The 18,117-nt window shown below is 37.5% G+C and overlaps 1 protein-coding gene across 7 annotated transcripts in view; it reads left to right on the top strand.

The window, feature by feature from the left end:
• The window catches only part of AHI1 (Abelson helper integration site 1), a 220,130-nt gene that overhangs the window by 133,397 nt on the left and 68,616 nt on the right, over positions 1 to 18,117 (top strand). For 6 of the 7 annotated variants that reach the window (XM_027551631.1, XM_027551630.1, XM_027551632.1 and 3 more), the window contains one exon: positions 11,772 to 11,827. The exons of the other annotated variant lie outside the window; for it this stretch is intronic. In XM_027551631.1, coding sequence (XP_027407432.1) covers positions 11,772 to 11,827 — 56 coding nt within the window. The remainder of the gene's footprint in view (positions 1 to 11,771; positions 11,828 to 18,117) is intronic. 7 annotated transcript variants of the gene reach the window in all.

The following is an 18,117-nucleotide window of genomic DNA, read 5'->3' as shown; positions in this document are numbered from 1 at the left end:
AAATATTTTTTCCCATTCAGTAGATAATCTCATTTTGTCAGTGGTTTCCTTGGCTATGTAAAACCTTTAAGTTTAATTAGGTTCCATTTATTTATTTTTGCTTTTGCATCCTTTGCCTTAGGAGAAGATGGGGAAAAATTTTTGCTTCAATTAATGTCAAAGAGTGTTCTACCTATGTTTTTTTCCTGGAGTTTTATGATTTCCAGTCTTTAATTTAGGTCTTTCATCTATTTTGAGCTTTTTCTTTTTTTATCTGGTGTGAAGAAATATTCTAACTTCATATTTTTTTACAGTTAGCTGTCCAGTTACCCCAGTATCACTCACTGAAGAGTCTATCTTTACTCCATTGTTTATTCTTGCCTCCTTTGCCAGACCTGCCTGTTGTAGGTCAATTGATCATAAGTGTGTGGGATTTCTTCTGGGCTCTCTATTCTGTTCCATTGATCTATGTCTTTTTGTGCCAGTACCATGCTATTTTGATTATTGCAGCTTTGTAGTATAGTCTGAAATCAGGGTGTATGCTACCTCTAACTTTATAAACATTACTTTGGCTGTTCAGGATCTTTTGTATTTCCATATAAATTTTAGCATTATCTTTTCTAGTTCTGTGAAAACTGTCATGGATATTTTGATGGGGGTTGCTTTAAGTCTGTAGGTTGCTTTTAGCAGTATGGACATTTTAACAGTATTATTAGTTCTTCCAGTCCATCCATAGTATCTTTCCATATCTTTGTATCATCTTCAGTTTTCTTTATCAGTGCTTTATAGTTTATAGAGTGTAGATCTTTTACTTCCTTGGTTAAGTTTATTCCTAGGTATTTTATTCATTGTGATGCAATTTTAAATGTCATTATTTTCATGCTTTCTCTTTCTGATAGTTTGTTGTTGTTGTTGTTGTTTAGTCACCAAGTCATGTCCAGCTCTTCACGACCTCATGCACTGCAGCACACCAGGCATCCCTGTCCCTCACCATCTCCCAGAGTTTGCCCAAGTTCATGTCCTTGAATCAGTGATGCCATCCAACCATCTCATCCTCTGTCACCTTCTTCTTCTTCTGCCTTCAGTCTTTCCCATCAGGGTCTTTTCCAGTATGTCAGCTGTTCACATCAGGTGGCCAAAGTATTGGAGCTTCAGCTTCAGCATCAGTCCTTCCAAAGAATATTCAGGGTTGATTTCCTTTAAGAGTAATTGGTTTGATCTCCTTACTTTCCAAGGAATCTCAAGAGTCTTCTCTAGCACCACAGTTTGAAAGCAACAGTTCTTCAGTTGATTGTTACAGTATACAAAATCAACAGATTTTGGTATGTTAATCTTATACCCTGCAACTTTACTGAATTCATTTATTAGTTCTAATAGTTTTGGGTGGAGACTTTAGGATTTTCTGTTTATAATATCATGTCATTTGCAAATGGTGACAGTTTTACTTCTTTCCTTCCAATTTGGATGCCTTTTATTTCTTTTCCTTTCTTTTGTTTTTTCTTTTTTGTTTGACTGCTGTACCTAAGACTTCCAATACAATGATAAATAGAAGTATTAAGAGTGGGCATCCTTGTCTTGTTTCTGATTTTAGAGGGAAAGTTTTTAGCTCATCACCATTGAGTATAATGTTAGCTGCAGGTTTATCATAAATGGGCTTTATTATGTTGGCATATGTTCCCTCCCAGGTGGCACAGTGTAAGAATCCATCTGCCAATGCAGCAGACACAAGAGATGCAAGTTCAGTCCCTGCATCTCGAAAGATCCCTTGGAGTAGGAAATGGCAACCAACTCCAGTATTCTTGCCTGAAAAATGCCATGGACAGAGAAGCCTGGTGGGCTACAGTCCACGGGGTTGCAAAGAGTCAGACATGACTGAGCAACTGACCATACACACACACACACACACACACACATACACACACTAATTTTGATGAGAGTTTTTATCGTGAATGATTGTTGAATTTTGTTTTTCTTTTTGCTCTTCTGATTGGATGATTTGCATTGTTCTAGCTTTCAGATCATTTATGCATTCTTCTATGTTACCTTGTCTGCCGTTAATTCTTTCTAGTATGTTTTTCATTTCAGTTATTGTATTCTTTAGTTCTGACTGGTTCTTTTTTATGATTTCTAGTTCTTTGTTAAAATTCTCACTTGTTCATCTATTCTTTCCCAAGTTCAGTTAGTATTCTTATTACTAATAATTTGAACTCTTTTTCTGGTAAATTATCTGTTTCATTAGTTGTTCTTTCAGGGTTTTTTTTTTTTTTTCTTGTTCATTCATTTGAAATAAAAACTTCTGTCTTATTTTGCTTAACTTTCTACGTCTGTATGAAATTAGGTGAAACTGTTAACCAGTGCAGTCTTGAAGTCTTGAAGAGGTGTTGTGGTGTGCGAGCATCCTATGAACTGTGTTTGTGCCCACTGGCTTTGATGTTCGACTGGGATCTGAAAGGAGCAAGGGTTGTGCTTTCCCCTAGGGTGTAGTAGCATCTGTCACCTTGGTGGGAAGTGGGGTTAGAGATGCAGGAGGTGAGTCACATGTGAGCATAGGCTTCTCCTTTGCTCAGTGGGCATCACCACCGTATCAAGAGTGGGGATGGGTCCCAAGGTTATGAAACAGAAGCCCTAAGGGGCAGATCTGAGCTTATTATTTCCTTTAAGAACATTCTCCCCACTACTGGCAATGGCACCTTCTCCCCAGAAAAGAGCAGTGCTGGAGCAACAGGAGCCAAAGCAGACATCCACTGGCCCAGGTTTGGACACATGCTGGGATGGTCACAGGACACCAATCAGAGCTCCAGACCACACCTGATCTGCCTTCGCGAGTGTCAGCCATGGCCGCCTGCACCCTGTTCACATGTGTGTCGGGTCCAAGTTGGTTCCATCCCACCCACGAGACCACTGTCCTTAACATGAGCACCTCTGAAAGCTGCACCAGACAAGAGGGGCTGGAGCAGGCATCTGGGGTGGGCTGGGTCAAGCGCTGAGTCAGTTGTGGGAAACCGGCCTGAGCCCTGGGCGGTTTCCGTCGGGTTCCTCTGCCTTTTTCAGGGAGTAAACACACATGCCGGAGAAGGCAGTGGCACCCCACTCCAGTACTCTTGCCTGGAAAACCCCATGGACGGAGGAGCCTGGTAGGCTGCAGTCCATGGGGTCGCTAGGAGTCGGACACGACTGGGCAACTTCACTTTCACTTTTCACTTTCATACATTGGAGAAGGAAATGGCAACCCACTCCAGTGTTCTTGCCTGGAGAATCCCAGGGACGGGGCATCCTGGTGGGCTGCCATCTATGGGGTCGCACAGAGTCGGACATGACTGAAGCGACTTAGCAGCAGCAGCTGCAGCAAACACACATGCGCATACTCTTCTTGAGTGAAGCCTCAATTTCTTACAGTCCTCCTGTGAGTCCCACTGGTTTTCAAACGCCGCTAAGGGGATTCATCTTCCTGATTTTGAACCTTAGAGGTGGGGTGCCCAATATATGGTTCAAATCTCTTACTCCCCAGGGAGGATCTTTGAGTCGCTGACATCCCCCTCCTCTTCTGTGTCCCTTCCTTGGGGCACAGGTTCCAACCTGACTGCTTCTCCTCCCTTCCTCTGCGACTCTGTGTGATCTTTCTTTACAGGCTTGGGTGTAGATGAGTCTTTCCGCCAGTCTCTGGTTTGCTTTCAATGAGAATACTCCACATGTAGATGTTTTTTTGAGGTGTTCGTTGGCAGAGCTGAACCCAGCATCCTTCTACTCTGCCAGCTTGATCTCCTTCTGGCTCAGATATTTTAAACATTAAACTCGAAATAATCATCCTGAATATATATCAATTATGTTTAGTGTTCAATATGCCAGGTACAGTTTGAAGTATGTTTTATATTAATTAACTAGTTGAATCCTCCCATCAGCCAGTGAGCTTCCCCTGTACTGAACTAGGAAATGAAGGCATAGAGTGGGTAAATAACTTGCCCAGTTATCAGATATATCACATATCTGATCATTTCAAGAGCCAGTCTTTCTCTGAATTACAGAATAGGTCCAGAGTCAGAATGTATTATACTAATAAATTGCCCTTGGGAATGTATTTTTTTCCTAATTGTAAAGGAACAAAATCTAATAGAGAATTATAAGAAACTCATATCTCTGAACGGGACAGTGATTTTCCCAGAAAGTTATTATTTTTAATAAACATAGTAGATTTATGAGTAGAGCTATCAATATGTAAAATATAGTACATTCACACATTAATTGTGAAGTTTTCTCTCATTTTTAGGAAGGTGTTGTAATCCATCCAGAGTGAGTGTTTTGATTTTTTGTTGGCTCTTTGTTTTAAATAATTTCGAGAAGTTTTTTCAGTAAAAATTTTAAGCTTGTTTACTCTGCTTATGTGGAATATTTTATAATTTTCAAAACCATTGAAAACTTGCTTGCCTACTTAAAGTCTATTAAGAGCCTACAATCCTTTCTCAGACTTCATTTTGAAATATTTTAAAACCACAGAAAGGTGGAAAAAAGTAGGTAAAATGAAACTTGATTTGCATCTTCTGTTTTAAAACCTCATTCATATATATCTGCCAGAAGGAAGGATATTATTTTAAATAACCATAGTTTCATCATCTGGAGAAGGCAATGGCAACCCACTCCAGTACTCTTGCCTGGGAAGCCCCATGGATGGAGGAGCCTGATGGGCTGCAGTCCATGGGGTCGCTATGAGTCAGACACAACTGACCGACTTCACTTTCACTTTAGACTGTCATGCACTGGAGAAGGAAATGGCAACCCACTCCAGTATTCTTGCCTGGAGAATCCCAGGGACAGGAGCCTGGTGGGCTGCCATCTATGGGGTCACACAGAGTCGGACACAACTGACATGATTTAGCAGCAGTTTCATCATCACATGTAGGAAAATTAGTGTACTATAATATCATTTAATAAGCAGTTCATATTCAGATTTTCCTAATTATTCCTAAGATGTCTTAAGTAATTTTTTAAATTTACTTACCTATTTCATATAGCATCCAGTCCAAATTAGCATTTACATTGGTCATTATTTCATTATAGTCTTATTTAATCTCAGTTCATCTAGAACCTCTTTTTGTTTCTTTGTTTTTCATGATTTTAACTTTTCAAAGAATCTGCCTGAGCCAGTTATCCTGTAGAATGTCCACCATTTTGATTTTGTCTTGATTAAATCCTGGCGATACCTTTTTTGACAAGAAGACTGTGAGTGACATGCCTTCTTACATCATGTCAGGTGGCATGCAATGTCAGGTTGTCCTACTATTGCATTGCTATATTTAGGCTTGGATCTTTTTCTGAATATTTTAATATATCCTGTTAGTCTATGTATCTATTCATGTGTCATCCCCACATTGTTTTAATTACAGAGGCTTTTTATAATATATTTTGATAGTATTTTTTTTTCAATCATTGCTCTTCCCACCCCCCCAGATTTTTCTAGCTATTCTTGCATGTTCTTCTATATTTTTATTTTGTTTATTCATTTTGGCCTCACAGCTCTGCATGCAGGATCTTAGTTCCTGACCAGGGATCAAACCTGTGTCCCCTGCAGTGGAAGTGCAGAGCCCTAACCACTGGACCATCAGGGAATTCCCTATTCTGTATGAATTTTAGAGTCAACTTGTCTAGTGCTAGGGTAAAAACTTTTTTACTGAAATCACCTTAAATTCATGTGCTGTTACATTGTCCTAGAATAAGGGATGTCTTTCCATTTGTTTAAGACTACATTTATGTATTTTAGAACTGCTTTAATATTTTCTTCATACTGTTTTCTCTGGAGGAGGAAATGGCAACCCATTCCAGTATTCTTGCCTGAAGAATCCCCATGGACGGAGAAGCCTGGTGGCCTACAGTCCATGGGGTCGCAAAGAGTCGGACATGACTGAGCGACTTCACTTTCACTTTTTTGGTATTTATTCTGGTGTTTTCTCTGTTATGATAATCTTGTAAATGGGATATTCTTTTCATTGAATCTTCTAATTGATTGTTTGAATATATAAAGAATGTTGATTTTATATATTAAATTTGATATCGTGCTGACTTTCTACTTTATTAGTTCTGTTACTGGCTCTGTTTTAGCATTGGTTCTTTTGGACTTTTGGGGTATGAATTGTATCATCTGAGTAACAGTTTTACTTCTTTTCCACTTCTTGAGAAGGGCCTGCAGTTTTCATATGGACATCTTTATATTAAATTTGGCAAGAAAGATCTTTGCCTTTTTAAACTGGTGTATTTTACTGGAATATAATAAATTGTATTTCATTTTCTCCTAGCCATAGATAATCAAAGCATAATTCTCCCTCTGCCCTATGTAGAGATTAATGGCAATTTCCTAATTCAGTTAGGATGATAGTTCTAGCAAAAAAAAAAAACAACTCTTTAGAAGGCTTCGCAGAAGGGAGGGTAGAGGTTCTCCTGTCCTCAGGGTGGTGTCTGGTGCTTGATGGGTTGTCCATGATCATTTGGTGATGATACATAAGATTGCTGGAAATATGTTCTGACTTTAGAATTTGACATTTATTCCTGCCTGCTTTGTTTTTGCAACAAATCCAGTCATATCTTTCCTTCCTTTCCTTTGATCATGGTCCTGACTTGAAGGTTGATAGAGTTTAAGGAAACTAAAGAATATATAATTCTGCTATTGGAATCAGTCAAGTATGAGTGGTATGAAATGTCATGTCCTGATTTTCCACAAAGTAAAATACCTAAAAGCATCTCTCAAGAAGCATAAAATTTCTTTATTATCTTTCTAGGGTATATCAATGTCTGGAAAATCAGGAAAAATTTTAAGCAATCCTTTTCAGTTTTATAGTAGGTTTAGAAACATCACCAAAGGAAGTAGTTAATTAACCTTTTTAAAAGGTTAATTTTTAGAACATTAATTCAAACATTCTGATGACTAATGTACACAGTTAATACTGCATTGTAGAATTTTAAGCCAGTGGCATAGCTTAATTCATTCAGTTAACGTTTGAGTTAACTCATGAGGACCTTCTGTGTTTCAAGCGGTTGGACCAGGCCCAATGGATAGAAAAATGAATTAAATCAGATCCTGACCACGGGGTCTAGACAAACACACAAATGGATCTGGAGGGTGTGTGACTTAAATACCTGGGTTTCAGCAGTTGTACTGCTGCTCCTTGTTTTTGTACCCCATCTTCAGATTTGCTTTCTGAAAGCAGCTGTTTCTCCGCTTTAAAATGGGGTTATCTTTGTTGTTTATTAGTTACCTTTGTTAAAATTCTTAATAGTTGTCAAGTTTCATTTTTTTTTTTTTTTTTTTTAATTTAAGGGATTCTCTAATTTTCCCATTGTTATCAGTGTCACTACTAGTTGACTCCCCTGGTGGCTCAGATGGTAAAGAATTTGCCTGCAAGGCAGGAGACCTTGATTCAACCGCTGGGTTGAGAAGATCCTCTGGACAAGGAAATGGCTACCCACTCTAGTATTTGGCTGCCCACTCCAGTATTCTTGCCTGAAGAATTCCACGGACAGAGGAGCCTGGAAGGCTACAGTGCATGGGGTCGCAAAGAGTTGCTCAGATGACTAAGCGACTTTTACTTTCACCAGTTGTGTAGGGTTATTTGCTGCTTCCCTGGTAGCTCAGCTAGTGAAGAATCCCCCTGCAATGCAGGAGACCCTGGTTCAATTCCTGGGTCAGAAGATCCCTTGGAGAAGAGAAAGGCTATCCATTCCAGTAATCTGGCCTGGAGAATATCATGGACTGTGTAGTCTACGGGGTTGCAAAGAGTTGGACATGACTGAGCGACTTTCAGTTCAGTTCAGTCACTCAGTGGTGTCCAACTCTTTGTGACCCTGTGGACTGCAGCACGCAGGCCTCTCTGTCTATCACCAACTCCCAGAGTTTACTCAAACTCATGTCCATTGAGTCGGTGATGCCATGCAACCATCTCATCCTCTGTCATCCCCTTCTCCTCCTGCCTTCAGTCTTTCCCAGCATCACGGTCTTTTCAAATGAGTCAATTCTTTGCATCAGGTGGCCAAAGAATTAGATTAGTGTTTCAGTTTCAACATCAGTCCTTCCAGTGAATATTCAGTACTGATTTCCTTTAGGATGGACTGGTTGGATCTCCTTGCAGTCCAAGGGACTCTCAAGAGTCTTCTCCAACACCACAGTTCAAAAGCATCAATTCTTCGGTGCTCAGCTTTCTTTATAGTCAAACTCTCACATCCATACATGACTACTGGAAACACCATAGCCTTGACTAGCGGACCTTTCTTGGCAAAGTAATGTCTCTGCTTTTTGATATGCTGTCTAGGTTGGTCATAACTTTTCTTCCAAGGAGCAAACGTCTTTTAATTTCATGGCTGCAGTCACCATCTGCAGTGATTTTAGAACCCCCCAAAAAATAAAGTCAGCCACTGTTTCCACTGTTTCCCCATCTATTTGCCATGAAGTGATGGGACCAGATGCCATGATCTAAGTTACTGAAACTCCTTACCAGAGTTAGTTTTCTCTGCAGGCACATGACTGTGGACCCAACTGTACTGCTGGATGTCTGAGCTGTAGCATAACAGTGAAAGGGAATCTGTGCCACTGTTGCTGCTGTACTGAAGCACAGGAGTAAGCTTCTCCTCTCAAGTCTCATCAGTGGTAGATTCAGCCATCTCCCAGTAATTGGCCCTGGAAGCAGTTTCCTCCAGGTGGATGGAGCCCTTGGTATATTTGGCCCCCTTTGAGGACCATTGTGGTCCATAGGATCTGCCAGACCCTAGGTGCACTACCAACATTAAACTGACAAAATAGCTAGTTACCAGAGAAAAAGGGGGCAGCAGAGGATGAGATGGTTCAGTGGCATCACCAACTCAATGGACATGAATTTGAGCAATCTCCAGAAGATAAAGAAGGATAGGGAAGCCTGGGGTGCTGCAGTCCGTGGGGTCACAGAGTCAGGCACAACTTAATGACAGAACAACAACAGAGGACTTATAGCTTCTGCTGGCTGAAAGACCTCAGTGAACTCTGGAGATCCCATTTTCTGCCCACATCTTGAGAAGAGGCCTGTTTTCTGTGCACAGGTCTTTGCTCAGCACCAAAGAGGATGCAGTCCTTCCATCCCACCCCCCTGCCTGATCCATGGGCTCTGAGATCCCAGAAAATAAACTTCATCCTCTGAGATATGTCCAGGTTGTACCGTTCCTTGTGCCTGAGTCTCTGTAGGCCTCTGGAAAGGAATTAAACATGATTTCAGATTTTAAAAGCATTAAACAAAGTGAAAAAGAAGATGCTAGAAGATTAAGTGGAACGATTTTCAAAAAATAAAAATTAAGAAGGTAAAAATAAAATGAGGTGAAGAATTAAATAAAGTTTCCCAGAGCAGAGGAATGATAAGATTCTGCAGATTAAAGGGCTTATCAAGTCCCCAAAAAGATTAATTATAACAAAGACATGCTTAGACACACCCTAGTGAAAGTAGTCTTTCTTCAGGCCTTCAGCTGGCTTGATGAAGCCCAGTCACATTGTGGAGAGCAATGTACTTTATCCAAGGTCTGCTAATTTAAATGTTGATTCCATCCAAGAAATACTTTCACAGAAACATCTGGAATGTATGACCAGATGAAAGTGAAATAAAATATAAATATAGACATTTTAGGTAAAATTTACTTAAAATAGCAAACTATTTGGGATTGTTTTTCCTTAAGCTTATTCCTTTCTGTATATTCTCTGTTGAAAGCTTGAACAAACATGTATGATTTATTTCCAAATGATATAATTTTTGTAGGCAATCTAAATTGAAAACTAAGCTTATGTCTATACATAATCCATTTTAAAATTCTAGTTTTCAACACATTCTTATCCTGAAGTTGAAACTGTAAAATATGCATTTTTTTCTTTGTACTTTTATAAGCTAAGGATGTAGATTTTAGGGGGTTTTAGTTTTTTTATTTTTTACATCACTTTGAAACTACTTTCTAATTGGATAAGAAGTTTAAAATCAGTAATCAGCCGAGGCCAGTTTTATGGCAGTCAGATTATAGTAGTGAAAACACATATGTAAGATGTTGCTAATTCCTGAACCCTGTGGTATGACCACTCTCATTTAAAAGCCAGAGTGTCGTGCCAGACTGTTCTTAGTGGTTGCAGCTAGAGGGGATTGTGAGAATGTGGGGGCTGGAGAGATGAGGATTTCACCATTAGTTCTGTATACTTCAGTGTCATTAAAGTCTGCAGTAAGAGTCAACATTATTTGAATATTTTCAAATATGTTTTACTTGGGTTTTTAAATTGTTTTTTCAAGGCCAGTGTTATCTATAAATAAAAATGTCTTTCCATCAAAATTACTTTAAAGACACAGTTATTAATACATTTAAGACAGAGCTGTTAATTTGCTATCTAGTATTTCTTCAAAGAAGGACACCTGTTTTACTAGACTCTTAAGGTCAGAAATCATAATTTATCCTTTATAATCTTATCTTTTTTATTTTTATATGGTTTTTTAAAAATTGGAACATAATTGGTTTACAATGTCATGTTAGTTTCTGCTATACAACATCTTGAATCAGCCATATGTGTACATATATCCCCTTGCTCCCACCCTCCCATTCTGCCCCTCTAGGTCATCACAGAGCACCGAGCTGAGCTCCCTGTTAGGATTTATCTTTTATCACTGAGTTCCAAATAGCCACTTAAAACTGTAATAAATATTAGTTGAGTGAATAAAGAGAGTATAGTAGTTTATACTTCACTGGCTAACAGTAGATATTAAGAATATTTTTTAAGTGAAACAAATTATTTTTTAAATCATGTTTAAATCACTTTGTTCATTTTGAAGATATTCTTGCAGAAGTGACCAAAAGCGATTTCTTTGTGTTCATCTCACTTATTTATTGTCCTTTAAGAAAAATGAGTTAAAGGCCTACAGATGAGAGTATCTAGTGTTTTGTTTCAGCTAGGAATTGTGCTATTTGCTATTGACAGTACTTTGCAATTCTCACTTCTCACCTGCTCTGCATGACAGCTTTTAGCATTATTTAAACAAACTATTAAACTCCTCACATGTTGGTTTGCTGACTGACAGAGATTGAAAAGTAAATGAGAGCCACACCTGTGTTCATTTCAAACTTGACCTTGACTTTGAACCAGTATCTTTACAGATGAGATGCAGTGTGTTACATCCTTAGAAGATGTTTATTACAAAGGAAGGTAGTAGAGGACAGTGGGAACAAAAAGATAAATCTGTGCATGGTAAAATGATTTTGCTCAAGGTTAGCAGTCTATATTGTCATTTTAAAGGAGAGAATGAAGGGAACTTTTTTCTTCAAGTACCTCTGTGGTGATTGAATAAATAGCTGACTATCATAGTAGGAAGTCAGATGATCAAAGGGAAATTTGAATAGATTTATTTATTCTTTTTGAGAAAATAAGAAAGTGATTCTTTTCATAGACTTTTCATATTTCTCTATGAAAACTTGATGACCTCAAGACAGAAGCAAAACTTTGATCTAAGAAATGCAGCAGAGGAAGATAATGGTATAATTTTTGAGCTGAGATCAGAGTAAGGACACATCTTGTGCTCTTGCTGTGTGACAGCTGAATGGGGAAGTTGGCTTTGCTCACTTTAAGTCAGGTCTCTTAGTTAACTAAACTCTCCAGCTGTTTCTGACCAGAGAATTCATGATGCCACTTTAAAGGATTCTGCCATCCAAATGAGGTTTTTTTCCTTGTAAGCTGTAGGAGTTATGTCTTGCTGACACAAATGTTTTTAAAATAAAATGTTTAGGTATAATAAGCAAATATTCACAGTCTTTTCATTTCACAGGGATTATGAGCATAGAAAGAAAGCCTTGTAACCACCATGTAGATACAGCACCAACGGTAAGGCAGTCTGTTTCTACATTGCTAAAACTGTTAAGAAGGCACAAAATGATACTGGTTGTAGTGACACAAAATGTCATTGTAGAAAACTCTTATAACCTACCTTTTGCCAAGAGTTATATCTCTTTAAAAATTAACCTTAATGAAGAAACACTACCAATTTTTGCTAAGATACAGGAAAGTAAGATGCTCTATCCATTTTATAAGTACTTATTTCTATTAGTGTTATGAATAGAATGGTTTTTAATTTAAGAAGCTTTATACTTTTGGTAAAGTACTTAACATCTTTATGCAAATTGATTTACAACCTTGTGAAAATGAGCGTTATTTTGTGCACTAGCATCATGATTTTTAGAGTGAATGTTTTGTAATAATGAAAGTAGGCCATTATGCTTCATTTCTCTTATAGATTACTATGCTTTATTACTATAGAAGTGAAATCTAATCTTTTACCCCTCTTCTATTATGACCAGACAACTAGACGTTTAATAATTATGGTGTCTATTTACTATATTAAAAATAATTATAGAAGATAGTATTGAAGGAAGACAATTAAATTTCCCTTTTAATCTCTGTACATAGTATTTGTATGTATGAAATATACTTCAGTTGCTGGTTCCCCACTTCAAAGATTCATATAAAATAGGCTAGAGTATATCTCTTACTAAACATATTATTGTTTCTTATCCTTTCTATATAATAAATCTTTCAAGTACTCCATACAATTCAGCATTTCCTATTGTGAGGAAAGCTTCAGTAAAATACCATTTTTAAGAAAATAAGAAAGTATTAAGCTGTATTTGAATTTTATTGATAATCAATATTTTTCTCACAGACAAATTGATTCCATTTTCTGTTTGTAATAAATCCATATAATTGATTCAGCATGTTTGGTAACTTAATGTGCGGGGCTTCAGAAAAGACTGGTGTTTGAGGAATTAATCATCAGCATAATCATGAAAAGTACATGAGCATAGTGTACTTATCCTTTAGTGAGTATGCTAAAAGAGTAGCCATTATATTATGTAAATTTTATTCATTAATATTAAAAATAGAAGGCTATAGCAGCAAAGTACTCAAAACCCCCTTCTCCAGAAGGAGCAAGGAAATGGGTTGAGAAGGGCTCACAGTAGGCAAAAAAAAGATGGTGGCAGCAAGAACTAGAGTCACCAAATCATTGTATCAAATAATGCTACTTTTGCCCTTTGCATTTAAAATACTGGGAATAAGAAAATGGTGTTTTAGCCATATTTCTAGATACATTATCAGTCTGGGATGAGAGGTGCTGACACCACAGCTGATTCTACCAAACTGAAGACCATTTAATAAAACTAGACCCAGAGTATACTGGGCTGTATGGGATGAACAATGAGGAATGAACATTGTGAAAGTAGCCAGTACCTACCGTGATGCTGGCATATTTAGGACATGATCTGTTGTTTGAACTTAAAGATTAAAATGGGTCATGGACTTAAAAAAAAAAGGAAGGCTAGCAATTATAGAAAATTACTATTTTAAGCTATTTGAATAATCTACTCATTTGGTTATATACTTTTGAAATTTATTTTATTCCTGTAGGCTGTTCTGCAGCACCTTGCTTACATTTCTGGGTGTTTTGTACATTTTGGAAGTCAGAAAAGTGCAACCTGGAAGGTGGTTTTGTCTCACCCTGTAGGCCGATGGCAGATTCCCATGTTAATTAAATGATAATAGAACCAAATATTCATGAAGTCCTGAGAAATAATGATAGTACCATTTGCAGTAACGCCCTAATCTCAAAATGACACCAGTGAATGAGGAACAAAATCGAATGCATAATGGTTTAGATATTGTTGGTCTTTGGTTATGTTCACCCAGTTGGATTATTAAATGGTGGCTCCTAATATATTAATAATATATATATTCTGTGTAGTCAATAAGTTTGAAAATACTTCGTTTATACACTCTCCAAACACTCATTAATTCTCCAGGTTCGATTTGAGCCAGTCTTCCTTTCTGACATCTCTTTCTGAGCTCTTCTCCTTCTGTCTCTCTTTGGCAAATTAAGCTTTCTCCTCTTGCCCTCAGTTCCGCAGCTTGCTGCCTTACCAAAGTTACCCTTGGCCCTTTCTCCATAACTGCTAAACAGAATCACAACTCTGTTCATTACCCAGTCTCTTCTGGGCCCAAGGGTAGGTAAAGTCTAATTTTCATAGAAATATAATTTTACCTAATTTCCATCCTTTGTATCAGTGTGCCATTATTTTCCCTAAAGAGTTTAAGAGAAGAAAATATTTAGAGATAAAAGAAATAAGAAAAAGTCTGTCTAAAAATTTAACAAAACGTGATACATATAAGTTAAAACTTTTTAGCCAGTACTGGCTGAAAAGGAGAGATACTCCTTGTGCCTGGGGGAAAAAGTAAAGGGGGAGTGGGCTAGGATTTCAGAATGGCTGAGGCTCTGAATGACCCTTGGTCTCATATCTAGCCACCCGTTTCTAGCCAACCTCTCTACATTTTCTCTTCATCCAAGTACTACCATGAAATGGCTGGGATCTAAGAGGGTGCTAGATGCTAGGTATGACTATTCAGCAGGGGAAGGAAACAAGACTTTCTCAGGCCTCCATGAAGGAGAAAAATGTTTCTTAATGTTTCAAGTTGGAATGAACCTTTCTGTAAATATATGGTTACAGAGAACCTGTAACCAGGTTGATCCTGTAGCCTTATAGTGGGATGCACTATAAGTGGGATGCACCTATATTAAGTGAATATAGATTAGCCTAAGAATAAAACCCCTTTTGTCCCTTGGTTCTATATTCTTTCTCAATTTACTCGTTTCCTTTTTTCCACTTATTACATGAATTTTAATTTACTTAGATTTTTTTTTCTTTTTGACACGCATAATACCGTATCTGTGTTTGCAGGTGTCTTTGATACAAAGTAAAACAGAATGTCCCCTAATGGCATGACCTTGTCCACCAAGAAGAATCAAACCTCTCTTCTTCACTGACTATAATCACTACATTTTTTTTTTTTGCATTCACAGTTCTGCATTTTTTTCATATCCAGGAGTATATTTTCAAGTTATTTTTTTTTCAAGAAATATAAATTGGAAGTTATATTACCTCAATCTGCATATTTTAAAATATCTCTCATTTGTCTTTGCACAAGACAGCTTGCCAGGGGTTTTAGTCCTTTTCCCTTCAAAACACTTGGAAACTGATCATCTTAAGATGCCTTCTGTCATTTAGTAGCTTAGGAGAGACAGTAAATAATAGTTATCCCTTTGTATAGGTAGTCTGTTTTGCCTGTTCACATACTACAGATTTTCTTGTGTTTTCTTTATACTGAATATCTTAGCTCAGATTTGATGCATAAACATGTGGCTTTCTTTTCACTGATTTGTGGCCTGAATGGTATTCACTCAGGTATGTTACTATTATAGGAAAAGCAAATAAGACATGATACAATCATAATATTAAGATTGTTGTTGTTGTTTAGTCGCCAAGTCATGTCCAACTCTTTTGCAACCCCGTGGACTGGAGCCCTGTCAGACTCCTCTGTCCATGGGCTTTCCTAGGCAAGAATACTGGAATGGGTTACCATTCCCTTCTCCACATCTTCCCGATCCCAGCTCAAACCCGAGCCTCCTGCATTGGCAGGCAGATTCTTTACTACCTAGCCACCTGGGAAACCCTAATATTAGTTTATGTGGAAATAATTAGATCATGCCACTTTAAGAGCTAGTTGCTGCACCTGCTTGTAGCCTATAGCAAGTTAAGGATAATATCAAACTCAGATTAATCAGAGGTCATTGTCCGAACCCTGAAAGGCAGGTGTAAAAGTTAGTTAATAGTTAAATCAGCATAGGCTTGAGTCCCATAGTTACTTTAAATAAAGGACTTATTTGCAAACCAAAGAGAAATAGCAACTAGCTTAAAGAAGTCTTCCACCCACATGTTTGGTCTTTTCTTATTGTAAGTTATTACACAAGAAACATGGTTAAAACCTACCTGCCCCTTAATGTACAGTCATATGCACAGCAATTCCCATAGCTTTTCCTATTTTCTGGTGGAATTAAAACATGGTAAACCATGTTGAACATATAAAGAATTTGCAGTGATTTGAGGAAAACTGTTTTTGAATCTCTTCCAGTGAAAACAGGTAAGATAAAATTCAAATAACATCAGTATGGCCTATTGTAGTCAATCATTTTTGTAAAGTTTCTACTGAGAAGTGAAAGTGTTAGTCTAGTCATTCAGTGGTGTCCAACTCTTTGCGACCCCATGGACTGTAGCCCGCCAGGCTTCTCTGTCCATGAGATTCTCCAGGCAAGAATACTGGAGGATCTTCTCCAGGTGATCTTCCCTACCTAGGGATCAAGCCCAGGTCTCATGCATTGCAGGCAGATTCTTTACTGTCTGAGCCACCAGGGAAGCCCAAAACTTCTGTTTATACATTCCAAACATGTAATGCTAATACTATTTCTTTTTTTAAATTTTATTCAGTGATCTCACAACCTCCATTAATGAGAACCACTTTTCTTTTAACAGAGGGATTTTTTTGTCCGTTTACAAAATTACAGCTTATGTTTTCGTAGAAGTCTGCACATCTACCATGAGTTGAAACAAACTCCAGGCTGTCTCATAAGAATTATACCAGTTATAGAACACTTTTGCCATCTAAGTGTTGCATAAATTATTAAGAATTAAAATATCGTAGCTTGACTGGAAATTTAAATGTTGATTCGTTTTTCTTCATTGTTGTAAGACCAATGTAACAAGCTATTGGTTTATTCCGCAGTTAAACTCCCTCTAGGTTTTCTAAAGGTTTGATTGATAAACTTTTGTTACATGATTTTTCATCAGTGGTTAACTTTACTGTGTTTTAGAGTATTTTCCTATTCTGAAAATATACCTGAGATATTTGCAGTGTTGCTTGCCCTTAACAGTACACTTGTTGATAAATATACATGCAAATTAAACTTTTTTCTGAGCCTCTTTTGCATTATATGATTATGGTTTATATGATATTAACTCTACAACATTTTGAGTTGTTTTTGTTGTTAGATTATTATCATTGTTTATCTCACTCTGGGTTCACAAGATTGCTACATATTGCATTATCACATATTAGCTTAATATACTTTATACATATGTTTACATAAAATATGCCTTTCACATTTTAACATACTGTTAGAGGCAGCTTGTTTATAGATAAATATATGAGTTCAAATGAAATGTCTTTGATCCAAAGAAGCACTTTATTTTCTCTAATCTATAGAATTTTCCAGGAATTCATAGTATGTAAACTACGGTGAATGTGCCCCTATAAAACTCATAAAACAGAGCCTATGGCCAATCTCTTCCTGAAGGTAATTGCAGGGTGGAGAGGGAACTGATAAACTGTAAGCTTTTATAACAAGTCATAAAAGAATCTGTTTTCACTTATCAATAAAGTAGCAATTCAGAGCAATTCTATTGAAATTCAAGTGTAAGTCCAAAATAGGTTTCTTTAAAGACCACTTGTGAGTTGTCTATAACATTTTTCTTAAGTATCTGCATGTTTTTTTCCAGACATTGTAAATTATGAAGCTTATGTTGATTTTTCCCATTAGCATACTTTACTGACATCTGTTTTTATCAGATCTTTCCCCAAATCTTTTTTGACTTTGCTAAATTCCTCTACCTGACAAAGTTTTAAAATTCTGAAAGTGTCGTATTCCTGGAGAATTGTCACACAACAGTGGCATAATAGGAATTTATTTTCTAAACTATCAACAAACATTATGTATACAGTACCCATAGAACAGTACAATACCAAGTGCTGGGTAGTTGTGAGAGTTGTATGAGGAAAGTAGCAATATAGGAAAGTATAAACATGTTTTGTGTCTCTGAGTAGCTCTTGATCTCATTTGAAAGTGAAGTGAGATGAAAGTGTTAGTTGCTCAGTCATGTCCAACTCTGCAGTTCCAAGGACTGTAGCCTACCAGGCTCCTCTGTCCATGGAATTCTCCAGGCAAGAATACTGGAATGGGTATCCATTCCCTTCTCTAGGGGATCTTCCCAACCCAGGGATTGAACTTGAGCCTCCTGCACTGCAGGCAAATTCTTTACTGTCTGAGCAACCAGGAAGGCCTGTAAACAGTTAAACCTCAACACATGAACTGAATATAAGTTCAGAGCAATGAGTACAGATGTTATGTCACCAGGCAGCTTGTACTCAAGTATAGGAATATGGGATGGGATCTGAGTGCCATAGGAATTTCCAGGGCTCAAGTAGTTTGGGAAGGCAATTTAGAGTAGGAAGGT

The sequence above is a fragment of the Bos indicus x Bos taurus genome, chromosome 9 (genome assembly GCF_003369695.1).
Source record: "Bos indicus x Bos taurus breed Angus x Brahman F1 hybrid chromosome 9, Bos_hybrid_MaternalHap_v2.0, whole genome shotgun sequence".
Lineage (NCBI taxonomy): Eukaryota > Metazoa > Chordata > Mammalia > Artiodactyla > Bovidae > Bos > Bos indicus x Bos taurus.
This window is presented reverse-complemented; position numbering and strand designations above follow the sequence as displayed.